This window comes from Rhinoderma darwinii, chromosome 10 (assembly GCF_050947455.1).
Source record: "Rhinoderma darwinii isolate aRhiDar2 chromosome 10, aRhiDar2.hap1, whole genome shotgun sequence".
NCBI classification, from domain to species: domain Eukaryota; kingdom Metazoa; phylum Chordata; class Amphibia; order Anura; family Rhinodermatidae; genus Rhinoderma; species Rhinoderma darwinii.
The window spans coordinates 54307849-54335569 of record NC_134696.1 but is presented as its reverse complement, the minus strand read 5'-3'; the positions used below and the strand labels follow the sequence as shown (position 1 = coordinate 54335569).

The following is a 27721-nucleotide window of genomic DNA, read 5'->3' as shown; positions in this document are numbered from 1 at the left end:
CTCTGCTTGCATGTAGGGCACCTAGATTGGAGGTGGGGCCTACCAGGAATTAAAGGATATTAGCCTTCTACCTAAAACCATTTGAAGACCAGGTTGCTAGAACAAGAAAGGAAAGGAATAACAGAAGAGGATTTGATCATTACAGAGGGAGGTGACATTAGAAATGCAAAGGATTTAAAATCCTTTGAATGTCATTTGTCAACTAAGAAGGACAATTGAAACATAGGAAGACAGAGAGGCAGTCAAAAGGGACTAAATTTGCACCTTCTACACATTGATATATTACTCGGATAAAATGAAGCTTTTCTCACTTTCTGTGCTACTTTACGCTTTCCTGGTAAATATTTGCTTGGGAGAATATTCTCCTCCAAAATTTGTTTGCACCCCAATGCCTTTAGATATGGACTGCCTGCCAAACATGCAACGTCATAATGCAGGCGGCGGAGGGCATTGGGTGGGCATGCAAGAAGAAGCAAAGGAAACAATTCTACATCTCCGTGAGACAGTTGTTCACCAGAAGGAAACAATCCTCGATCAGAGGGTGACCATCAGAGAGTTAACTGTGAAACTTAGCCGTTGCGAGGTTCACCCTCACAGTAGGGGACATGAAGAAGGCTATGCCCATGCTTCTGAGCATGGACAAGAGAGAGAAAATGGACATGAGGAAACTTTTGGACATGAGAGTGCACATGTGCATGAGAGTGCACTTGGGCATGAAAACGGACATGTGCATGAAAGTGGACATGGACATGAAAGAGAACATGGTCATAAAAGGGAACATGGCCATGAGTGGGAAGAGGGGCATGAAAGAGAACATGGTCATGAGAGAGAACATGGACATGAGAGAGAACATGGTCATGAATGGGAAGAGAGGCATGAAAGAGACTATGGACATGAGCGAGAGCATGGGCATGAACGAGAACATGGCCATGACAGAGAGTATCCTCTTGGTTATGACGATATACATGGACATGTCAGAGATCATGAATATCATCATCTCACCCACCGAGAACACCGGGAACAGGCAGCACATGACTCACATTATCGCAAACCAAGTGCTCCACCAAACACAATGGAAGACCCCCCAGCGGTAACTTCTCCTGGTGCTCCTCAAATGGAAAGAATGCTGGAGACACTGAAGGAAAGATTGGAACATTTGCAGGTAGCCATATTTAGGTTTTACATATATATTTTTAAAACTAAGGCATGCTTCCAAAAACGGCTTAGTGTATGACTTTAATACAGATTTATCAGAGTAGCATATAACTTTATACATATATATATATACATATATATATATATATATATATATATATATAGGATTTTACTTAAATTGGAGTTACGGAAACAGCATAGCTCAGTAAGCTCAGCTGTTTCCGGAATCCCGACCACCAGCAGCTCTCTCACCAGGCAAGAATGAAGTTGGGGGTCTTGAGGTAGGTGCAGGTCCCAGACGTGGGATGCGAACCTATCAGACATTTATGGCAAGTTTGAGCTATTATTATAAAGTGGATGTACCTGCGTTTTATGTATCACAGAAAAACTATCATAATTTCACTGTAAGATGTGTCATATTGTAGAAAATATAGGATATCCCAAAGTGTCTCATGACACTCAAAACACAAAAATGGGTATGTATAAGGCAAAAACGTATCTATAATGAGATAACCATGTGAATATCCCAAATATATTTATTTATTTAAATTTAATACACTACACAGAAGTTAAAAAAAATGTAAAATTAGCATAGAAATGCCATACAAGAATCACTGGGAGGGGGGGGGGGCCACCATGATAAGTGGCAAACAAATTGAAACCCTCACTCACTCACCTAAACCCCTAGAACAGACGTTCAATGCATGAAATATTTGGTGAAAAAATATATAAATGTTGCATCAAATAAGCATCAGATCAGCATGTCCTGTTCTTGAACCATGAGGGGAGAAGGGGATTGAAAGCCCCACGCGTATCGCCACAAAGTGGCTTCCTCAGGGGTCTCATGACAAACTCAGCTCTACTACATCTTTCTCAAATGGAGGGTGACTCAATATTAGACTCGGGATGGTTGTGTGTGCGAGTGACACTGATGATTTCAATATACCAAAGAAATATAGAATACGCACAAGAGATCAAAAAATCAATTACCGACCCTCAAGCACTACACAAAAATGCTTTTTGAAAATATAAAAATGTGCTTGAGGGTTGGTCTTTTTTTTTTTTTTTTACCTCTACCACATCTTGGTGCACTTTTTCTTTACTGTTAAAAGTGTTATTTAGGGTATGTTCACACGTACACGTCCGATACGCCTGAAATTACGGAGCTGTTTTCAGGAGAAAACAGCTCCGGAATTTCAGATGTAAAGGCAAGTGCAGGCGTTTTTCGCAGCGTCCATTACGGACGTAATTGGAGCTGTTTTTCTATGGAGTCAATGGAAAACGGCTCCAATTACGTCCCAAGAAGTGAGAGGCACTTCTTTGACGCGGGCGTATTTTTTACGCGCCGTCTTTTGACAGCGGCGCGTAAAAATAATGACCGTCGGCACAGAACATCGTAAAGCCCATTCAAATGAATGGGCAGATGTTTGCCGGCGCATTGGAGCCATATTTTCGGACGTAATTCGAGGTTAAAACGCCTGAATTACGTCCGTAAATAGGGTGTGTGCACCCAGCCTTAGGCCTGATTTACACGAGCGTGAGCGTTTTGCACACGCAAAAAACGTGGCATTTTGCGTGCGCAAAAGGCACTTAACAGCTCCGTGTGTCATCAGCGAATGATGCGCGGCTGCGAGATTTTCTCGCAGCCGCCATCATTATGACTCTCTGTTTGGATGTTTGTAAGGGTATGTGCACACGTAGTGATCAAAAACGTCTGAAAATACGGAGCTGTTTTCAAGGGAAAACAGCCCCTGATTTTCAGACGTTTTTTGAGCAACTCATGTTTTTCGCTGCGTTTTTTGGGCCGTTTTCGCGTGGTTTTTTCGGCCGTTTTTGGAGCTGTTTTCAATAGAGTCTATGAGAAAACGGCTCCAAAAACGTCCCAAGAAGTGTCCTGCACTTCTTTTGACGAGGCTGTAATTTTACGCGTCGTCTTTTGACAGCTGTCAAACGACGACGCGTAAATTACAGGTCGTCGGCACAGTACGTCGGCAAACCCATTCAAATGAATGGGCAGATGTTTGCCGACGTATTGGAGCCGTATTTTCAGGCGTAAATCGAGGCATAATACGCCTCATTTACGCCTGAAAATAGGTCGTGTGAACCCAGCCTAAACAGAAAAGCACGTGGTGCTTTTCTGTTTACATTCAGAGTTTGACAGCTCTTGCGCGAATCACGCAGTTCGCACGGAAGTGCTTCCGTGCGGCATGCGTGGTTTTCACGCACCCATTTACTTCAATAGGTGCGTGATGCGCGAACAGCGCACAAAGATAGGACATGTCGTGAGTTTTTTTCAGCGGACTCACGCTGAGCAAAACTCACGGACTGTCTGCATGTCCCCATAGAGTAATATGGGTGCGTACGACATGCGTGAAAAGTACGCGCGTCGCACGCACGTATATCACGCTCGTGTAAACGAGGCCTTAGGCTGATCTATTCTTTAACAAGCTAAGCAACCAGAAGAAGGTGTGGTTAATAAACTAGGGATAGTTTTGATTAATAATCAACTTGTTAAAATGCGCCCGATGCCCTGTAAACATGACAGCAATTTTGGTTTCCTGTTTTAAACCCTTAATGACCGCCTATACGTGTTTTCACGGCGGCCATTAAAGGTACTTATGCCAGAATATGGTGACACAAAAAATAAATTATTTTATAAATAAGTGATTTTATTGCGCAGACAGTGCAAAACATAAAAAAAACTATATACATATGGTATCGCCGTAATCGTATCAACCCGCAGAATAAAGCAAAATGGTCATTTATAGCCCAGGGTGAACACCGTAAAAAAATAATAATAATTGATTGGTTTTTGGTCACCATGTTTGCCAAAAAATTGAATAAAAAGTGATAAAAAAAAATCGCATGTACCTCAAAATGGTATTATAGATTGATAGGTGAGCCATCTCGAAGGCCTCTACACTGGTAGTGAAGGTAAAAACCCAGACTTGTCCAAGCAGGACAAAAAGTATTAGTATTATAGATTGATAGCTGTGATGTGGAAAGTCTATATACCAGCATTGATCACTCCAGGGGCTGCTCTGCGGTAGACTATTTTCTGTCTAGGAATCAAAATCTGAACCCTATAAGGAAAGACTTCATTCTCAGAGCACTGAGATTCATTCTTACACGTAATTATTTTATTTTTGACGGACGATTTTACCTACAGATTAGGGGCACAGCGATGGGAGCAGCTGTAGCTCCTACGTTTGCTAACATTTACCTTGGCTGGTGGGAAGAGGAAATAGTATTTTCTGATGAGATGAAAATTTTGACAGATAATGTTTGCCTTTGGAGGCGCTATATTGATGACATATTTGTCATCTGGGGGGGCACAGTCACAGATCTGGAGCGCTTCATCATGGAATTAAACAACAATGACTTTAACCTTAAATTGACCCTTGTACACAACCAACAGTCGATACCCTTTTTGGATATTCTCATTCATACAGATCTAGAGAGGAACCTCCACACTGATCTTTATAGAAAAGTAACCGCGACTAATAGCTTATTGGCTGCTGAAAGCGCACACTCCAAAAACACGATTAGGGCAATTCCGAAGGGTGAATTCTTAAGATTGAGGCGTAATTGCTCAACCTTTTCTATTTTTAAAAAACGAGCAGTGGAACTGAAGGCTAGATTACAGGCAAGACACTATTCTAACCGCAATATCAAAAAGGCCTACAACATAGCCTTAAGAACGAACCGTGAAGAACTTCTTACTCCTAAAAAAACACAAGCCGAGAAAGATAATCAAATAACTGAATGCCCTATACAGCCCAGGTTTATTACTAACTACAATGCAGACTGGGACAGCATGATGCAGATCATTAACAAACACTGGCATGTCCTCAAATCTGACCCTAATTTAAATGTGGTTCTGGGAGAGAGAGCCCTATCGGGGTATCGTAAGGGAACCAGCATATCAAATCTCTTGGTCGCAAGTCATTTTACACGAGGCGATATTTCTAAGAAAGTCCAGAACAATGGGTTTTTCCCATGTAAACTATGTAAGGCATGCAGAATCCTGACTCCAACCAAGCAATTCATGGATGGATTTGGGGTACAGTATAAGATCAGAGAATATATGAACTGTAATTCCGAGGGAGTAGTGTACTGTTTGGAGTGTCCCTGTGGCTTGAAATACGTGGGCAAAACGATAAGAGCACTAAAAATCCGCATTGGAGAACATATCAGGACGATCATAAACTATGATAGAACTGAGAAGGAATGTAAACTCCAAAAGAAAATATTCACACCTACCCCAATTGCAAGACATTTCAAAGAGAGACACAATCTGGAATGGCGGACTCTAAAAGGTTGGGCCATTTCTAAAATTAATATGGGTATCAGAGGAGGCAACCTCGATGAGGCTCTTTTGAGAAGAGAAAGCGAGTGGATATTCCGTATGAACTCCGTTAAACCGTTTGGCCTAAACGATAATTTTAATTTTGGTTGTTTTCTTTGATCTCTGAGCGAAAGTGACCAGGAATTATAACAGAACATCTCTTTACTGTATAGGTATGACGGGATTGATAATTATTTCCGCCATTACACTTATGTGACTATCTGCTTCCGATATACACAGTAATCAATTTGTACCATCCTAGTATCATGGACTTATGAGTCTGTCCACATTAGATGTAATTATGCTTAACAGCATTGAACATATTATTTTTACAACCTATCAACCTTCCTTCTCTTCTCACCTAACATGGTGTAAGATTCATTTGTTTTTATCACAACTGTAATCATTAATTGAATGATGCATATACTTGATCTACAGCTGTTGTCTCAGGCTGTACATCAAATTCAAAACTACTGGACAAACAGATTAATACTAATATTTTTGTTAATAATAACTTTTATCACCTTCCCTTTTCAAAATAATTGCTGCATGTTTGTTTCTGCAATGATAATTTCATATGTGTAATTGTTTTGTGAGCACAAAGCATAATCCTTGTACTTTCCGTCGTGAATTGACTGATTCTTAGATCAGGCAATGTTACTTTAACATTGATACACTCCTAGAACTAACAGGAAGTATCACGTTGCACTGTCACACTGTTTCCAATCTACAATTGTCTTGATTGGTCTCTATTCCTGTCAATCAGGAATTTTTAGTATATCTGGGCCGTGAGTCCGGCGGCCACCACCCCTGGAAGAAGCCGGAAGTTCCAGCGAAACGCGCGTCGGGTGTTTTACTATCAACAATGTTTCATGCTCTAACACTAACTCCGTTATTTGAGACACTAGTCTCCAACTAACAACTGTGGCAGAATATCTGCTAAGAGACAGGGACTCCTCTATGCCTCTATCACTGAAGCTGCACATAGTACGTGCGCTCAGTCAATTATAGCAGCTCAAACGAAGGGACCGGGCTGCTCTGGACGTGCTGATTAGCACCCAGACAGCTGATCCCGGCATACAGGCTTCAACTCCCTGGTCGTTGGTCACGAGCGGCACTGTCTATTGTGTGCCGTAATGATCAACGAGCAGCTTCAAAGACCGCAGAGACTGTCATTTCAACAGTCTCTTGTTGACACTGTACACACAGTGTGTGCCTAGGGAACCGCAGCAGCCTGCAGTGGGGGACCGTGCTGAGCTGTACTGGATGTGCTGTTAGCACCCAGACAGCTGATCCGGGCTCAACACTGTAAACTCCCTTTCTGATCACGAACGGCACTACTCCCTGTATGCCGTAGTGATCAACTAGAAGCTCCACAGGAATGCAGAGACTGTCATTCTGAAAGTCTCTCCTCGATGCAGCACACAGTGTGTGCCCAGTGAGCCGTAGCAGCCTACAGTGAGAGTCCGTGCTACGCTGTACTGGACGTGCTGACAGCACCCAGACAGCTGATCTCGGCTCTACTCTGTAGATTACACTGGTTCTTTATTCACAAACGGCACTTTTGTTTTTGAGCCGTGTGACCATTGAGCCGCTACGTAGAGACTGTTGATTTAGCAGTCTCTCCATCTAGGCTGCACACACATTCTGTGCTCAGTGAGCTGCATTAGCCCACAAATAGGGACCGTGTTTAGCTGCACTGGACGTGCTAACAAGCACCCAGACAGCTTATCCCGGCTTTTGCCGTGTACTCTCTCTCATTTGACCGTGCTCAGCATTGTACATTGTATGCTGATCTGGTCTATGTGCAACTTGACAGACACGCAGTGACTGTCACTTTACTAGGTTCCTCCATCGCTGGGCTAACATTACAGCCCGATGAAGGAACCTTCAGCACAGCATTATAGAGAATTGTGTACCACTACAACCAACTCAAGTTAATGCTCTAGCAGTGTCATTTCCACAACACTTTGCTTTAGCATATACAACTGTGGGCTAATCAATATATCAATATACATCTAAGATTTAGGCTACTTGTCCCATTACTCGCATATTTCCCCAACGGAGTAAGAATAATTAAGACATTTATTTGTCTATAGTGTCAAGTGAGGGGTCATTGGCACTACAAATTTTCAGCTAACATTGTTATTTTAACTATTTACTAATAAAGAATTTATTATTTTCAATATTATTTGATCACACTACTTTCCTCTTTCCCTTTCCTGTTACTATACATATACCTCAAAATGGTACCAGTGAAAAGTACAGATTGTCCCGCAACAATTAAGCCCTCACACGGCTCCGGTGAAGAAAAAATAAAGAAGTTCTGGCTCCCAGAATATGGCGATGCAAAATGTGCAGAGTGTCCAAAAGCGGATAAGATCAGGCGCCATTTATCAGTGAGATGCTGGCCACATATCTACGGATTATTATTTATTTACCCCATTATTATACCCTCTTATTATGCCCTCATATTATAAACTGAAATACCCGCAAAACGCCAAAGAGAACTACTACCAAGCAAAATCTGCCCTCCAAAAGCCAAATGCCGCTCCCTCCCTTCAGCCTACAGCGGGCCCAAACAGCAGTTTACGTCTTCAGATATGGCATCACCATACCCGGGAAAACCCGGTTAATATTTTATGAGGTATTTGTCTTCAGTGGCACAAACTGGGCATAATATATAGTGCACTAAAATGGCATATCAGTGGAAAATTTTAATTTTCACTCCGCCCCATCCTTTGCGCATTAACCCCTTCGCGCACCACGACTTAATAGCATGTGGTGGTATGGGGGTTGATGTAATGAGCGGGCTCACATGCTGAGCCCGCGCCATACGCTGCGGGTGTCAGCTGTGTATTACACCCGACACCCGGGACTAACGGACAGGAACAGCGATCGCGCTGTTACAGGAGCCTGTAAAAATGACAATATACTGCAATCATTAGTATTGCAGTGTATTGTACCAGCTATCTACTGATTGCTGGTTCAAGTCCCCTAGGGGGACTAATAAAATGTGTAAAAACAAAAGTAAATTATTATTAGTGAAAAAAAATGTATAAATATTTAAAGTCCAAAAAAAAAACTTTTCAAATTTTTTCTCTACAGTAATGTAAAAAATAAATAAAAAATACACAAGACTCATATCGCGGTGTATGTAAAAGTCCAAACTATTACAATATGCCATTATTTAACTCGCAAGGTGAACGCCGTGAAAAATAAAGCATTAAAAACTGCAAAATCGCTGTTTTTGGTCAACTTGCCTCTACCAAAAAATTTAATGAAAAGTGCTCAAAAAGTTGTATGTACCAAAAAATGGTACCAATAAAAACTACAGCTCGACCTGCATAAAATAAGCCCTCACATCACTCTATTGACAGAAAAATAAAAAAGTTATGGCTCTCGGAAAGCGGGGAGGGAAAAACGAAAAAGAAAAAGCAAAAATGGATCAGTCTGGAAAGTGTTAATTACTTTCTAATGAAAAAACATTTATGACCACATGTGGGGTATTGCCGTACTCGGGAGAAATTGGTTTACAAATGTTGGGGTGCTTTTTCCTCCTTTATCCTTTGTGAAATTGAAAAAAATTCAAGATTTTGGTGGAAATAATGTTGATATTCATTTTCACGGCCTAATTCTAATAAATTCTGCAAAAGACCTGTGGGGTCTAAATGCTCACTATACCCCTAGATAGATTCCTTAAGTGGTGTAGCTTCCGAAGTAGTGTCACTTTTGTGTGGTTTCCACTGTTTTGGTCTCACAGGGGCTTTGCAAATTCTACATGGCACCCGAAAACCATTTCAGCTAAATTTGAGCTCCAAAAGCCAAATAGCGCTCCTTCCCTTCTGAGCCTTGCTGTGGGTCCAAACAGCAGTTTATTACCATATATGGCATATTTCCGTAATCGAGAGAAATTATTTTACAAGTGTTGGGGTGCTTTTTCTCCTTTATGTCTATGTTTTTTCAGAAACAAAAGTAGATTTTCACCTTTACAGACTAATTCCAATGAATGCAAAACAACTGGGGGTCAAAATGCTAACTTTACCCCTAGAAAAATTCCTTGAGGGGTGTAGTTTCCAAAATGGGGTCACTTTTGGGGGGTTTCCGCAGTTTTGGTCCCTCCAGTACATTGCAAACATGACACGGCACTGAAAACTGTTCCAGCAAAATCAGAAATCCAAAATCCAAATGCTGCTCCTTCTCTTCTGAGGCCTGCTGTGGGTCCAAACAGCCGTTTATTACCACATATGGGGTATTGCTATAATCGGGAGAAATCGCTTTACATATGTTGGGGTATTTTTTCTCCTTTATACCTTGTTAAAGTTAAACAATGTTACGTTTTTTAGGAAAAAAAGTAGATTTTCATCTTCACATACTAATTCAAATCAACTTAGCAAAAAAATTGTGTGGTCAAAATGCTAACTATACCCCTAGATAAATTCCTCGAGGGGTGTATTTTGCAAAATGGGGTCTCTTTTGGGGGTTTTCACTGTTTTGGCACCACAAGACCTCTTCAAACCTGACAATAATTGGACAGCACGATGTGGGGTTCCCCCATTTTTATAACCAGCCAGATACAACATAGCAGCAGCAGGCTTGCGTTACCAGGGTGGGAAGGGACACAGTTTTTGGCCTTTCCCACCCTAATAATACCAGCCTGCGGCTGCCCCAGTGCCCCTCCGTCATTGTAGACTAGATTGTACCCGACTCTTCCTGGTACCCCTGGTGGCGCTGGATACCAGGGTAATAATGGGGATTAACCTCTTCATGTCTAACATTAAGTCCCCCCCTTAGTAATGGGCGTTGTCAATCAGCCAGCCTCTATTACTACGGTGGAAGTTATAAAGTTGAAACAAATACAAAGACATAGATAAAATATTTTATTGAAATAAAAATTCCACACAACCCTCGTTATCCATTTTATTGAGAATAAAATAAAGCAGTTATCGAAAAGTCTTCGAATCTGAAGTAGTCCAACAACTGAACTGGTAACAAAACACAAACACACAAAAATAATTAGTAACACATCAAAAAGGAAAATAACGTGAGGCCCCCCCCCCCCTTTTTCATAACCAGCCAGATACAACACAGCAGCAGCAGGCTAGCATTACTAGGTTGGGAAGGGCCACTGTTTTTGGCCTTTCCCAGCCTAATAATACCAGCCTGCGGCCGCCCTAGTGCCCAACCATCATTACAGATAGTCGGGTACTGGATCGTACCCGGCTCTTCCTGGCACCCCTGGTGGCGGTGGGTACGGGGGTAATAATGGGGGTTAGTGTTAGCCTTTTCACCGGCTAACACTAAGCCCCGCCTTAGTAATGGACGCTGTCAACCTGTCAGCGGCCATTAGTAAGTTGGTAGCGATAAAGTAAAAAAAAAATACAAAAGACATAGAAAAAATATATTTATTGAAATAAAACATCCCAACACAACCCTCATTAACCATTTTATTGAGAATAAAAAAGCCATCATCGAATCCGATGTAGTCCAACAACCAAGTCTGTAAAAAAAAAAAAAAAATCACACAAAAAAAAAACATTAGTAAGGGCCTGTTCACATCACCGCTGCCCTTCTGTTGATGGGTTCCGTCAGGTTAACCGCTCAACAGAAAGGCAAACTGAAATCTCCGCTTCCGTTTCCCTCACCATTGATCTCAATGGTGACGGAAACGTTGCTAAAGATTTCCGTTTCTCACCGTTGTGGCAGGATTCCGTTGTTTTGCATTGTCGACTGCGCTATTGATTCCACCAAAACAACGGAACCCGTTCACAACGGTGACAAACGGAAACCATTAGCAAAGATTCCATCACCATTGAGATCAATGGTGATGTAAACGGAAGCTAGGGTTTCCGTTTGCCTTTCCGTTGAGGGGTTAACCAGACGGAACCCCTCAACGGAAGGGCAGCGGTGATGAGAAGAGGGCCCTAGATACAGGGCCCATATGCATGTGTGATACTGTTTGTTGGACCCTGTATCTAAGCCTAAGGTAGGCTTCGATACAGGGTGCAGCAGACAGTATTCTTATGCAGTATAAGCTGGGGTCTACACGGTAGGTATTAAAACTGGCGCACCATCAAGCAGTATGTAACTGCTAGTATAGTGTAGCGTGCAAGACGACATCAAGACGACACACATTGTTTGATGAATATAGTGCACAAACCTCGTCCTCTTTTGCCAAACACTTTGCCAGTGTCAGAAAAGGGGTAGAGGGCTTGATAAAAATGGAGCTTAACCATGAAAACACCATTCTTTTCAATGCAATTGCGAGGACGGAATTGCATTGATAGACATGCCCCAATGGCTCATGTGTTGTTTGTGTAAAATAAAGTGTCAATATCTGTTCCTTCTTAACTATAGTAATATTTTTCTCCTTTACTTTGAATTTTCAGTTTATACTTGTATTATATTTTTTGGTGTCTCTGTGATGTTTTGTGGCTTTTGTTTAAGACTATTTCCAATCTGCTAAAGTAAAAACGAATCTACGACAACCCTTCTACATAGAAAACAGTAAAACCGGGGTGTAGTTGGTTTTACATAGTTAAATAGTAACCACCAGGCTATGTTATTAAATAGAGACAAATGTAAACCTTAACATGGCAAGTGCTATAAATACAATGTCAGGAAAAACAGGAAATTCCTACGGGGAGGACTTTATCTAGCGGTATTGCTCCCAAGGCACTTGATTTCAACTCTCATGTCATTAAACTCCCTGAGACTGACACACTGAGTCTGAAGTATATACCTCACTGAGACCGACTAAGAGTTAAAGGGGTATTCCAGTTTTAGTAAATAAATGATGTTTTTTATATAATAAAAAGTTATAAAATTTTCCAAAATATACTTTATGTATTAATTCCTCAGAGTGTTCAAGATCTCTGCTTGCAGTCATTCAATAGGAACAATGTTCAAAAGCCAACACAAATTTGCGGAAATTAGGATGCAGGAAAGGATCCCAATTCGCATTTGGAAAAATATGAACTCATTCAATTTTTTATTAATTCATTAGACAATCCACAGAATCACTCTGTAACGTGTGGAATATCGTCATTTTTCAAACAATCTGTTTTCCAATTGAAGTAGTAATGTAGTAGATTGACAGTGCTCCGTGAAGTTGTGCTGTCAATCTACTACGTTACTCCTTCTCCGCAAGTAGAGATCTTGACCAACATGAGGAATTAATACAAAAAGTATATTGGAAAATTGTATAACATTTCATTATATATATAAAATAACATTTATTTACTAAAACTGGAATACCCTTTAATGTCTCACTGTTGAAGAACTGACCTTTAAAATGAAAAAAAAAAAAAAAAGACTAGTAAACATCATTGAATAGTTCTCCAGTGTCAAATTTTCAAAAATATTCTATCATTTATTAGTGACATCTATTTCTGTGAAAGCTGGGTGACTATCAATACATCTCAATACATTAAATCCCCAACTGGAGAGGTCACGCATCTTTCCTAGACTCTTGAAGGGTATGTTCACACATTTAATACATCCGATTGTTGCTCTGCAACATGTACGTAGATTTTTAAAAACCTCAATCATATAAACAGTCATATACATTTTTGCAACAAATCTGCCATTTGTGAACATATCCTAAATTGAACCTGCCTTGCTACGCAGCGTGGTGTCTTCAGATGTTATATTGCTGCATAGCTAGGCAGATTCACAACATTCCTGCATGGAACAGGGGTGGGGCTTAAAATTAAGCACGTAAAGTGAATGTGTCATAAGAAACTGACCTATTGTTTAAATCCAGGGGCGTAGCTAAAGGCTCATGGGCCCTGTTGTAAGAATTCAGCTGGCGCCCCCTACACTTCCCCAGCATCGCCAGACCCCTGCCCACGCCTATGCCCAGCCAGGGCCGCCATCAGGAATTTCAGGGCCCCCTACAGCTAAATTTTCTGGGCCCCCCTACCGTGGCACCGCCTGTTAACGGTACTCCGTCCAGCACTATATCATGGTACCAAGGGCCGCCATCAGGGGGGGTATTAGGGGTACTGATGTGAGAGGCCCGGCCAAACCTAATTGAAAGGGGGGCCCGCAAACTCCCGCGACTTGCCTTTGGTAGAAAAAAAAACAGGCCCCTGCAATGGGGCCCGTTTTTTTCACCAAAAGAATGTTGTGAGCTGCGGGCCCCCCTTTCAATTAGGTTTGGCCGGGCCTCTCACATCAGTACCCCTAATACCCCCCCTGATGCCGGCCCTGGGTAGCATGGGGGTCGTCATGGGGGCCGTCAAACACCGCCGCCCGTGCAACCGATCGCGCGCACCCGCAAACTCCCGCGCATGCGCACCCGCCTGGAACTGTGCACCGAATTTTGAGGCAGATTTTGACCTGCCAACACTATCTTGCCGCGTTTTTTGCCCACGGCGATTGAGGACAGCAGACAAAAAACGCAGGGAAAAATGCATTTTTTGCCTCCCATTGATTTCGATGGGAGGTCAGAGGCGGAACCGCGGCAAGAAAGGACGTGCTGCTTTTTCTTTTTTCCGCGACTGGCTCCCATTGATTTCAGATTAAATCAATGGGAGGCGGTTTTGGAAGTTGTTTGGTGCTGATTCTGACGCAGTGTCCGAGTCAATATCAAGGCCCAAAAACTCTGTGAACTGGGCCTTATTGTTAGGGCTTATTCAGACGAACGTGTAATACGTCCGTGCAACGTGCGTGATTTTCACGTGCCTCGCACGGACCTATGTTACTCTACGGGGTCGTGCAGACTGTCCGTGAGTTTCATGCAGCGATGTCTTCGGTCCAGACGTCCAGTCCTTCACCTCCAGGCTCCAGAAAATGGCGGGGATCGTAGAACTCCTGCCGCCGCGCAACAACTAGACTCCTCCCCCTCTCCTTACGCAGCTACGCTCTGGAGAAGAAGGAGGAGGAGGCGGAGGCGGACGAGGAGGCGGAGGAGGAGGACGAGGAGGCGGAGTCGGACGAGGAGACGGAGGACGAGGAGGCGGAGGAGGAGGACGATGAGGCGGAGGAGGAGGACGATGAGGCGGAGTCGGAGGCGGGCCAGCAGGTAACTAGACGCAGGTAACTAGACTGTGCGACGCTGTCCCTGTGTGGCTGTCCTTGCCCATAGATTGATCGATGTACTTGTGTTGCGGGCGAACCGCCTCCCACTCGGCGGCGCGCCTTGTCGTTCGCGCGCGGGCGGGCGCGCGCTTGTGGTCGGTCGCGCGCGCGCTCGCATGCGTGCTCGTACGCGCGCAAGCGGGCGGTGTTTCGCGGCGGTTTAAGATGAGAGGGGGGCCCGCAGCTCACGGCGGTGTTTGACGAGAGGGGGGCCCGCAGCTCACGACATTGTTTTGGTGAAAAGAACAGGCCCCATTGCAGGGGCCTGTTTTTTTCTACCAAAGGCAAGTCGCGGCAGTTGCCGGGCCCCCCTTTCAATTAAGTTTGGCCGGGCCCCCTACAGTAGTACCCCTAATACCCCCCCTGATGGCGGCCCTGTGCCCAGCCGCCTTGCCCGACAGACCCTATAAATGCTTCCACAGTATAATTCCCCCCATAGCTGCCCCCACAGTATAATGCCACCACACAGTATAATGTCCCATAGCTGCCCCCACACAGTATAATGCCCCCCATAGCTGCCCACACACAGTATAATGCCCCCATAGCTACCCACACCGTATAATGCCCCCATAGATGCCCCCACACAATATAATGCCCCCATAGCTGCCCCCACACTATAATGCCCCATGCAGTATAATGCCCACCATAGCTGCTACATACAGCATAATGCCCCCATAGCTTCCCCATACAGTATAATGCCCCCATACAGTATAGAGCCCTCATAGCTGTCCCATACAGTATAATGCCCCCTTACAGCATAATGCCCACATAGATGTCCCATACAGTTTAATGCCCCACACAATATAATGCCACCCATAGCTGCCACATACAGTATAATGCCCCCATAGCTGCACCATACAGTATAATGCCCCCCATAGAGTATAATGCCCTCCATAGCTGTCCCATACCGTATAATGCCCACCATAGCTCCTACATACAGTATAATGCCCCCATAGCTGCCCCATACATTATAATGCCCCCATACATTATAAAGCCCACATAGCTGTCCCATACAGTATAATGCCCCCATACAGCATAAAGCCCCCATAGCTGTCCCATACAGTATAATGCCCCCATAGCTGTCCCATTTAGTATAATGCCCCCAAACAGTATAATGCCCCCATAGCTGTCTCATACAGTATAATGCCCCACAAAGTATAATGCCACCCATAGCTGCCAAACAGTATAATGCCCTCCATAGCTGCCCCATACAGTATAATGCCCCCTATACAGTATAATGCCCCCCATAGCTGCCACATACAGTACAATGCCCCCATACAGTATAACACCCCCCCATAGCTGTCCCATACAGTATAATGCCCCCCATACAGCATAATGCCCACATAGATGTCCCATATAGTATAATGCCCCACACAATATAATGCCACCCATAGCTGCCACATACAATATAATGCCCCCATAGCTGCCCCCACACTATAATGCCCCATACAGTATAATGCCCACCATAGCTGCTACATACAGTATAATGCCCCCATAGCTTCCCCATGCAGTATAATGCCCCCATACAGTAGAGCCCTCATAGCTGTCCCATACTTTATAATGCCCCCTTACAGCATAATGCCCACATAGATGTCCCATACAGTTTAATGCCCCACACAATATAATGCCACCCATAGCTGCCACATACAGTATAATGCCCCCATAGCTGCCCCATACAGTATAATTTCCCCCATAGAGTATAATGTCCTCCATAGCTGTCCCATACCGTATAATGCCCACCATAGCTGCTACATACAGTATAATGCCCCCATAGCTGCCCCATACAGTATAATGACCCCATACAGTATAAAGCCCCCATAGCTGTCCCATACAGTATAATGCCCCCATACAGCATAAAGCCCCCATAGCTGTCCATACAGTATAATGCCCCCATACAGCATAATACCCCAATAGCTGTCCCATATAGTATAATGCCCCCATATAGTATAATGCCCCCATAGCTGTCCCATACAGTATAATGCCCCACAAAGTATAATGCCACCCATTGCTGCCACACACAGTATAATGCCCTCCATAGCTGACCCATACAGTATAATGCCCCCCATAGTTTATAATGCCCCCCATAGCTGCCACATACAGTTCATTGCCCCCATACAGTATAAAGCCAGTCATAGCTGTCCCATACAGTATAATGCCCCCCATATAGTATAACGCCCCCCATAGCTGCCCCATGCAGTATAATGACCTACATACAGTATATCACCCTCCATAGCGGCCCCATAAAGTATAATGCCCCCATAGAGTATAGTGCCCCCATAGCTGCCCCATACAGTATAATGCCCCCCATACAGTATAATACCCTCCATAGCTGCCACATACAGTATAGCAGCCCCAAACAGTATAATGCCTCCATGCAGTATAATGCCCTCCATAGCTGCCACATACAGTATAGCTGCCCCAGACAGTATAATGCCCCCATACAGTATAATACCCTCCATAGCTGCCACATACAGTATAGCTGCCCCATACAGTATAATGCCTCCATGCAGTATAATGCCCTCCATAGCTGCCACATACAGTATAATGCCCCTCATGCAGTATAATGACCCCCATACAGTATAATGCCCCCTATAGCTGTCCCATACAGTATAATGCCCCCCATAGCTGCCCCATATAATACCCCCCATACAGTCCATTGCCCCCCTTATCAGTCCCATACGGTATAATGCCCCCCATACAATATAATGCCCCCATACAGTATAATGCACCACTTAGCTGTCCTATATAGTATAATGCCCCCTCAGCAGCTACCATATGAGCCCCCCTCCCATACCCAGTATAATGCCCCCATATGTATGTACCTATTCCCATTCCCACAACGGGTGGAGGATCCTTCTCATCCTCTGCACTGTGCTGTGAGTGACTCGGCGTGGACAGATGCGATGATGTCACTACATCGCGCCTGCCTGTGCCAAGCCGCTCGTGGCACAGTGACTGTTGGAGCCAGTGACAGTTGGAAGCGCAATCAGCGCAGTGTGACAACGGGGGCCCTGAGGGCCCCCAGGCTTGGGGGACCAGTCGCAACTGCGACCGTTGCGATCTCTATAGCTACGCTACTATTTAAATCAAGTTTTTATGTTAATACATTTTTTAAAGTCTTTTTGATGATTTTTTTTTTTACATTTTCTATGTTATTATCTATATTAAAAAGTGATCCTAAAATCTTGCCATTTTCACTCTGGCTACTGAGCCTCATAAAAGACTGACACTTTCTGTTCTGTAGAGATCACTTCTCAGCTATCATCTCATTAATATCAGAGGCAGGATTACAATGAAAGGTGACACCTATATATAGATAACACGCGATCCACCATTGACAATAGGTGATGGACACATCTCCCCTCCTATCCCTTCCTGCACAGTAACCTCTACACAGGTCACAGAGCATGCTTAGAACACTCTCCCATAGAAGTCAATGGGTCCCTCCTGTTCACAGGTTCCTGTGGTCTATGTGGCTGCTGTAAAGTATATCTCTAAATGCTGTTAACAGCAGCTCAGGCAAAACGGCTGCCCTCATAATCATGTACATAAAATAGAATAACAAGACACCCACAATCAAAAAATAAAAACAGATTAGAAAATAAGTGTAAAGGATCTGCCAGACACAGCTTCTGTGTCGACGCCCGTGGTTAATCAGTCTGCATCTGCTCCTAGGTCTGATAGAGTGACTCGATCTTCTACCACTCAGGCTGGTAGGCTGAGGAGTGGGAAAACCTATCACAGCCTGGCCAGACGGAGCTAGCTCCCGCCCTCGGTCTATTTATACCTTCTTTTCCTGCTCTTCCTTTGCCTGTGATTCTGTCTGGTTTCCTGGCTCTGCTGTTCCTGCTAGTACTATTGACCTCTGCTTCAAATTGACCCTGGCTTTACTGACTATTCTCCTGCTCTGTGTTTGGTACCTCGTACACTTCTGGTTTGACTCGGCTCGTTCACTACTCTTGTTGCTCATGGTGTTGCCGTGGGCAACTGCCCCATTTCCCTTAGCTTCTGTGTACCCTTGTCTATTTGTCTGTCATGCACTTATTGAGCATAGGGACCGTCGCCCAGTTGTACGCGGTCGCCTAGGACGGGCCGTGCAAGTAGGCAGGGACTGAGTGGCGGGTAGATTAATGCTCACCTGTCTGTCCCCCTACCCCGACATTACAATAAGATTATGTCTCACTATCTGGTTTTAATTATGAAAAAATACAGGTGATACTTTCCCGTAAATGTGGTCTATCTTTGTAACATACCGTGAAATGTCTTCCCTGAGTGTGGATCTTGAGGCCCTAGGTCTGTGGTCGGGGCAGTGTTGGACACATACTCCGTTCGTTATATAATCCTATGGACACATGGACATACTGCTTGCTACAGGACAGCATATAAATGAATAAGCAAGCTGTGCTTGACCTTCAAGGAACTCATACACATTAGACAAAACCCCACTGACCCTGCCGATTTTGGCAGGATCAGTCAATGATCTCTGTAAGCAGTGGCTGGCAGTGGCTTATTCGCCTCTCCCCATTGAAATAATCATGCATGCTGAGCTAAACTAAGCATGCATGTTTATGGTAGAGTCCGGGTTTGGCTTACAGTTATCAATCACATTCAGTGAGCAAATTCCTACATACCTTACAGCACATTAAATTAGAACACATTTCGATAATAGCTCCCTTGCTACAATATAGTAGAAAGAGCACAATTGTAACTTGATGCTCTTGGGCCCCAATGCAAAATCTATACCAGGGCAGTTGTCCAGGGGCCTCCACCACCTAGGGGCCTGATCCGCATTGGGGCTTTTACCGCTCAGTTCCCTCCAGCCCTTTCAAGCCTCTTCTAGAAGTAGGACATAGGAGATTTAATGTGTACCTCCAACAGTCTAAAAGTTTTACATGTAGATGAAAAGGGGATTCAGGTTTTAAAAATATTTATTCCCCATTAATGTATGGCTATAGAGTATTTACATATAAAGAAATGTATCTAGTATTCTCAAGCCTCCACTGATCTCAACAATGAATGGGTTGCGGTGCTCCACTTAGTGCCATGCCCCTATGGTTTAACCCATAGATTACCATGTTATATTGATGCCCCTCCCAGTGAAATCAATGAAACTGTAATGTGCATTTTCTGGCAATAGCGACCTCTTGAAATTGATTCCCTAAATTAAGATTTCAATGTGGCTGCAGTGGAAAAGGAGGGCAAGAGTTTGCTTACATGCCCGCCTACTTGGAGCGTTGGTATATGTTCATAAACCCTTAATCCAATATGGTAGCTATTCCCAAAACTATCTGTAGCTGTTGTTTGTTTAAAGGTTTGAAGGTGGATTACACCCCTGTGGATTATCATATTTAATCCCCATTTTCAGAATACAGAAATAAATTGTCCTGTGCGGTTTGTTTTTTTCCAGAGAAACAGAAACTCAACTCTCTTTTCAACATCTTTAAGAGACAACGTACAAAAAAAGATCAGCACCTTAGAATATCAGCTCCATGAAAAACATAACATGTCAGAGCACAACGATAAAGACCATGATCAGACGCATGAAGACCATGTAAGACACAAGATGGTCAGTTCACTACATGGAAATGAAAAAGGTAACACTCACCCAAATTGAAGACTTTCTCACCCACGAAGGAAAGCGTAGTCTAACTTAATTTAAAACAGCATTACAGAAATCGAAAAGTTATATTTATGGGCCATATAGGGGTATTCTCATGTACTAAAGACATAATTTTTAAAAACATTTAGTCCAAATCCAAGGTTTTTGGGAAAGAATTAAATTAACCTAAAATGTATGGTTTTTAAATATAACTTGGATTTTCCCACCTAAAAAGTTACAATGTCCCATAAAATAGATGTTTAAGGGATTGTCTAGGTTCGGGTAAATTCAGTTTAATGGACAACAATCTTAAAGATATAAACCTACTAATGTAAATCGGGTATCACATCTGTACAATTTATTCACTTGGGGCTGCTTCAATACACACAGTAATACACAGTATTGCACAGTAAGGCTGGGTTCATACACCCTATTTACGGACGTAATTCGGGCGTTTTAACCTCGAATTACGTCCGAAAATATGGCTCCAAAGCGCCGGCAAACATCTGCCCATTCATTTGAATGGGTTTTATGATGTACTGTGCCGACGGTCATTTTTTTTACGCGCCGCTGTCAAAAGACGGTGCGTAAAAAAGACGCCCGCATCAAAGAAGTGCCTGTCACTTCTTGGGACGTAATTGGAGCCGTTTTCCATTGACTCCATAGAATAACTGCTCCAATTACGTCTGTAATGGACGCTGAGAAAAACGCCTGCACTTGCCTTTACGTCTGAAATTCCGGAGCTGTTTTCTACTGAAAACAGCTCCGTAATTTCAGGCGTATCGGACGTGTACGTGTGAACATACCCTAATACATGGTTATGCATATATGTCTCCCGAAAGATATGTTTTGCAGTGCTGCACGGTGCGTGCAGTGATCTCCTTACACAGGACTACGGCAGACGGGGAAGCACAGTTGGAAATCACACTGCAGTACCTTACACATTTAGCTGCTTACATTGTAAACAATAGGGGCAATAGAAGAGGGGACAACATAGAATAAGTTTTTTTTTTGTACCTCAGAAGCACACTCATCCTTCATTACAGAATGTCATAATACAACATTTTTAATATATGCTTGTTACACTTTTAATTATTAACCATATGAGTTTTATACGTGTTTAACAAATATTTAACAAGGTGTTTATTGACCCCAGGGTTGGATTATTACAATATTTATTTAAGGCTGAATGGCAAATTCATTCTTCCTCATTTCTTATCTTCTTCCAATAGGACATAAAGCAGACAAGAAGTCAAATGATTTCAGAGTTAGTTTTCCTCTCAGAACAAGTTATATGTATGCCAAGGTCAAAAGGACGCTTCACCACGAGATCTTTGCATTTACCATCTGCTTGTGGTTGAAGTCCAATTCATCTCCTGGTGTGGGCACACCTTTTTCATATTCTGTTCCAGGCCAGGCCAATGAGGTAGTGCTGATTGAGTGGGGAAACAACCCCATGGAACTACTTATTAATGACAAGGTAATAGCTCACATCTATTGTATTTATGTGTTTAACAATTTGGGAGAATTGTTAAGATTTATAATTTGCTTTAATATGAACTTGTGACTACAAAACTTTGCTTTTGTGATTTATTCATCTGAGTTGAAATTTTCTAATAACAAAATACTGGAGGATTAAGACAACATTGAAGACATTTTTATTTGTCTTTCAGACCATATCCCCAACTATGATACTTATGAAAATCCTTAAAAGTAATTATTAGAGGTAGCACAGTTTTGTAAAACTACCTGTAAACTGCACTGCTCACATTTTGTAGAATTTATGTGTTCTTTTTTTAATTTTTTCACGTGCTTAATTTGCACATTTTATACAAACAGGCTGCAACTCTACCACTGGCCATTAATGATGCCAAATGGCACCATGTTTGCGTGACCTGGTCTTCCAGGGATGGATTATGGGAGTCTTACCTGGACGGTGTAAGGCATGGAAATGGTGAAAACTTGGCACCGTGGCACCCAATAAAACCTGGTGGAGTTTTTGTTTTGGGACAAGAACAGGTAAAGATAAATAAATCATTTATGAATATATATTGAATAGTAGAGTATAACAACTATGAGACGATCATTTTCTATGTTAACCCTTTTAAAGATTTCTTCAGGATATACACTACTGGTCAAAAGCTTTAGAACACTCTTCAAAGTAGTCACCTATAGATGATATAACAGCTTTAAACAATCGAGGCATTCTTTCTACTATTGCATTCAGATATTGTTCAGAAATTTGTTCCCAACATTGTTGCAGAAGTTCCCACAAATGTGCTGCACCTGTAGGTTGCTTTGCGTTCGGCTTAGTGTCCAGTTCATCCCAAGCAAGCTCAATGTGGTTTAAGACTGCAGACTGTGCAGGCCATTCTATTCTTTAAAGCCTACCGGCTTCTTTTTGTCTTCTTAGGTAGTTCTGACATAACCTAGAAGTCTGCTTTGGATCATTGTCTTGCTGTAATATGAACCCCTGACCAAGTAGGCATACACCGGAGGGTATTGCATGGCGTATCAAAATACTGTGGGAGCCCTTTTTGTCTAGTGTGCCGGTAGCCCTGTGCAAGTTGCCAACTCTGGATCCAGCAAAAGAGCCGCAGACCATAACACTTCCTCCTCCATAGTTGACAGTTGATGTCACACACACTGAGAATGCATCCTTCCTGTAACGGCCGCGGTCACAAACCACAAACCCTTCTCATCCTGCCAACTTCTTCCTCCCTGGAGATGCCAGCACATGCGGCTCTCCTGTCCTGCAATGACCACTAGGGTGCTCGCGAGCTCATTCCCGGCCTTAAACGGCCAGCGTGCACACATAATAAGAATTAACTAATTACTGCCAGATCACCCTGGACTATAAAAGGAGCCCTGCCCTTTACCTCCTTGCCTGGGCGTTGCTTGCATTCCGCTGTTAGTCTTGCAAATGGTCCCTTAGTCTTATGTTGTTCCCTGTGTTCCCGTGCCCTGCTACCTGTATCCCATACAAGTCTTTTATTTTTATTTTGCAATCTTAGCAGTGGCTTTCTTACAGATACTCGACCTGTCAAACCTGCAGATAGAAGTTTTCTCTTCACAGTTGAAATGGAAACATGTTTATTTTGTTGCTGCATTAAGCTCGACTTGAAGATTTTGTGCTGTGGGGCACCGATCACGCAAACTGTTGACTCTCAAAAACTTGGCATCTGATTTTATAGTGGCCTTTGGTCTGCCAGACCTCTTCCTGTCAGAGTTTTCACCAGTTTCCAAGTGCCTTTTGATGGTATAGGAAACTGTACTGACTGCCACCTTGGCTTTATTGTAAATTTTTTGCCTTTTTGTTCCCTGTTTAGAAAACAAAGAAAAAAGTTCACGTTGTTTGACTTTGATTGTTACTCTGCAGGACAGTCCTACACTTCTAAGGGTTATAATTGTCTGTGTCTTCTTTTGTTAATTGCCTTTCTTGCCACTATGATATCAATGTGCTCTGTCCTGAAGAACAAAACTGTCCAAATCCTGCCCTACAGGGTGTTGTAATGCAGTCTGTTCCAACACTGGTTCTATAGAATCAGAGGGTTTGAAAGTAATCTCTAAAGTTGAGATCTCCACTTGTAGGAATGGTTTGCATCCAATTTCAAACCATATGTTTTCTGTGCTGAAGTGCAGCTGTCCTTTATATCTTCCCTGAAAAAAGTCCTATGGTTAAAATTAGAAATTCAGAATACTGTTGCATTTGAGGTTAAAAATTCATATTATTTTTATGTTTTTAACTTACTTTTGAACCCTTGAACCATTTCACATTATTTTCTGTACTAGAACTCTGTTTATGTGAAAAATAAAAACTGGAAAAATTAAGGTGTTCTAAAACTTTTGACCGGATATGTATATATTTTTTTCATTTAGTTCTCGCATTCTTGAAGAGTACTTTTCAATACAATAAGTTAGATTTATCTATACTGTCCTAAATTTAGGCAGAAACAGTGCCAAACTAAACACAGTGGTGCACTTTTCATGATCAATTTGGTGTATCTTGCTAGACATTTAGACACTTTTTTTCTTCCTTACGCTACTTCTTACCTGGCATACTCTACATCAATATTATATGCCCAAAAATTACGCAGGCCATTAATAAATCTGATGAATTTTCTGACTAGTCTATGCCACGCTTTTTTTTTTCTAGACACTTTAAAAAAAATAAAAAAAAAACTGTTGAGGAAGGTACAAAAAGTGAATAAAAACACAGAATAAATTTGGTGTGTGCCACTTTTTTTGGAGCAATTTGTGCCAGAATTTTATTGTTTTTTGCTTAATAATTCTCCCCAAAGTTTGTAAAGAAAACTGACCTCTTTCCGTACAGCGCCCACTAAACAATACCCCCGCTTGCACAGTCTATGCAATGTACATGACACCTGTACACTGCGCAGAAAGAATTTCCCCCCCCCCCCCCCCATGTTTTACATGGCTACAGCAGGGAAAGTCTCTGTACACTATTACATTTACAATTAAATTACAGCTCACTCCCATTTACTGTATAGCGGCCGTGCTGGGCTACTGCAGCTCTGCTCCTATTCACTTGAATAAGAGCAGAGCTGCAGTCCTGCAGTAAAGCCCTATACAGTGGTCGGAGCCTTCTGCTTCCGGCATCGACCCTGCATAACTTCAGCGCCCAGAACAGCTGATTGGTGCAGGGTACCGGTGTCGTATATGATCGGACCCCCACAGATCATATACTGATGACCTATTCTGTGGTCATCAGTATAAAAATTAAAAAAAGCCCCCAATATGGACAAACGCCATCGAGAAAAATTAAAAAAACACTGCAGTTAATCAAAATTTAGACCTTTTCTGGAGAAATTCTTTATAATGAGAAAGGTTTGGATATAAGCATCCCTTCATAAAGAAAAGAGAGGTGTCTGTGGCGTAGAAACCTTCTGTAGAAAATAGTACATGTCTTATTTTACGGACCATGCTCGTAATTACGGACCATGATTACGGGCGTGGTCGTGTGCATGGGGCTTTAAGTAACTGCTCTTGATAACACGTAGTAAGCTGAAAACAATCATATACAGCCATGCATATATGTGTTGGTAGTATTTCAATAAAATACTCCCGGATTTAAAAAAATAAACACATATATATATATATATATATATATATATATATATATATATACACATACACATACAGTGCCCACCAAAAGTTCTGGAACACCCTTATAACTTTTGAACGGCTCGAGGTAGAGAGTTGAAATTTGGTTGGATTTAATGGGGTTACAAAATTTACCAGTTAACGGGAAAAAAAACACCCCCACCCCCTTGGGGGCGGTGGGGTGGACGGGGGCATGCACGGGAGGTCAAGTGGGGTTTCATTTGAAAGCTCTTTTTAATACAAAAACGATGCTTCAAACGATTTTGAGATAGGATTTTTTTTAGCTGAGATATTTAACGTTAAAGTTATCATCCTACCGCCGGTGTTAGCATTACCCAAAATGTACCGCTCGGGTAAAATCCTAAATGTGTGTGGGCGCGTGTGCTTGTGAGCTAGGGAATGTCACATCAAGGTGACTTTAAATTACGTATTATTATAATCGGCCTCGGCGATTTAAAATGGACCTTGTCTACGATTGTAACATGATCTCATGTGTACACATTTCGGTAGCGCTTGTTGTGCTCCACTCGAGACAGATGTAAGAGGATTATCATGTACAGATGAGCACCCTAGTGGTCATTGCAGAACATTTAAAGCTTTTTCATCATTACTCGCATGTTTGGGTCTTCCGGATCTTGATGAGTCTTTAATTGAACCGGTTATTGGGAAACGATGAACAGTTCTTTTAACAGTTGACAATGACATTGGATCACGGATAGGATAAGTGCCATTGAATAAAGCCGCTACTTCTCAATAGGATCTTATTTTTTATTCTATATACCCTCTCATCATCAATAAAGTGATTTTTTCCGTTTTGGTCAAATGCATTTTGTGATATGACAATAGAAATGTACAAAAATTTTAATTACTCTCCAAATTAGCGCGCTCTGAAATTCACAAGCGACTACCGAAATGTGTACACATGAAATCATGTTACAATCGTAGACAAGGCCCATTTTGTATCGCCGAGGCTAATTGTAATAATACGTAATTTAAAGTCACCTTGATGTGACATTCCCAAGCTCACACCCACGCGCCCACACAAATTTAGTTTCTTTTTTAAATCTGGGAGTATTTTATTGAAATACTACCAACACATATATGCATGGCTGTATATGATTGTTTTCAGCTGACTACGTGTTATCAAGAGCAGTTACTTAAGGCCCCATGCACACGACCACGCCCGTAATCATGGTCCGTAATTACGAGCATGGTCCGCAAAATAAAAAAAATAAGACATGTCCTATTTTTTACAGAAGGTTTCTATGGCACAGACACCTTCCCGTAAATATATGGGAACGTGTCCGTCGGCCATAGAAATGCATGGGTCCGTAATTACGGATGCTTTTACAGTCATGTGCATGGGGCCTTATGGAGACACACAGGTAATAGTCTACTGAGCAGAATCAGATCTCTTTTTTTTGGGGGGGACTACGTGTTCCATCTAAATTTTCGCCTTTTTGTTCCCTGTCAAGAAAACATAGAGCAATAAGTTCACGCTGTTTGACTGTTCCCCTATCTTTCCCGTTTCTCAAACCCCTTATAGCCTGACAGCCTTTGACAACATATGGTATCTTATTCTCTGCTTCATTCGTTTCACTATTCCTCATGTTTGTACTTTCACCACATCTAGGCACCTCTTATGTTTTGGACTTCAAAATGATTCTTTGCTAAGTCTCAATGTATATGCAATGACTTTTTATGTTATGTTATTATGTGAAAATTTCAATACAAACTATTCGAAAAAACCCAAAGACCGATTATAAACTGTAGGTTTCCCCAGATTTTGAAGATCTTGTTTATACAGTATCTATGTGCAGGGTAGTTAATATTTGATTAATATAACTAAATTGTGTTTCCAACAATTAGGACACCTTGGGAGGAAGGTTTGATGCTACACAAGCCTTTGTGGGAGAAATTTCTGATTTTAACATGTGGAGTCACATCTTAACTCCTGGTGAGATTTACAAGCTTGCAACCTGTGCTGTCTCTTCCACTGGTGATGTCATAGACTGGACAGAGTCATCCATGGAGCTCCACGGTGGGGTTACCAAACTCCCTTTTAACTCTTGCCATTGACATGAGGAGTCCTTTCACATGCAGCATGCTCTGATAGGGAGCTCAGACATGGAATGGGTTCCCAATACCCCAATGACTAATTCTAACGGAGTAGAAACCACTGTGTATTTTCCCCACACATTGATATTGTTTTCTTTTACATTGCTTTTTGGTCATAATCTATTGTTTTCTTTATAATAGTGTGTGAAATTTTGTAGATGTCATGGGGTTGGAATAATCAAGCAAATAGTATACATGTGTATTCTTTATTGCATGGTTAATAATGCAAACTATTACTTATACACTACATTTACAGTACAGATATAGTGTAAGAAAAATGTAACTCTGGTGGG

At 42.4% G+C, this 27721-nt stretch overlaps 1 protein-coding gene across 1 annotated transcript; it reads left to right on the top strand.

Moving 5' to 3' along the window:
• The first annotated feature begins 295 nt into the window (after positions 1-295).
• LOC142661460 (neuronal pentraxin-2-like) lies at positions 296-27721 on the top strand. Its single transcript, XM_075838858.1, has 5 exons — positions 296-1162; positions 19995-20181; positions 21419-21666; positions 22026-22205; positions 27180-27721. Exons 1-5 carry the CDS (start codon positions 296-298, stop codon positions 27387-27389), a joined length of 1692 nt encoding a protein of 563 aa, XP_075694973.1. The 3' UTR covers positions 27390-27721.

Excerpts from the sequence above, each read along its gene's own strand:
- LOC142661460 (XM_075838858.1), top strand. The coding sequence starts at position 296 with ATGAAGCTTTTCTCACTTTCTGTGCTACTTTACGCTTTCCTGGTAAAT. Across the intron at positions 20,182-21,418 it reads ACTACATGGAAATGAAAAAG|GACATAAAGCAGACAAGAAG; the intron begins GTAACACTCACC and ends TTCTTCCAATAG. Across the intron at positions 22,206-27,179 it reads TTGTTTTGGGACAAGAACAG|GACACCTTGGGAGGAAGGTT; the intron begins GTAAAGATAAAT and ends TCCAACAATTAG.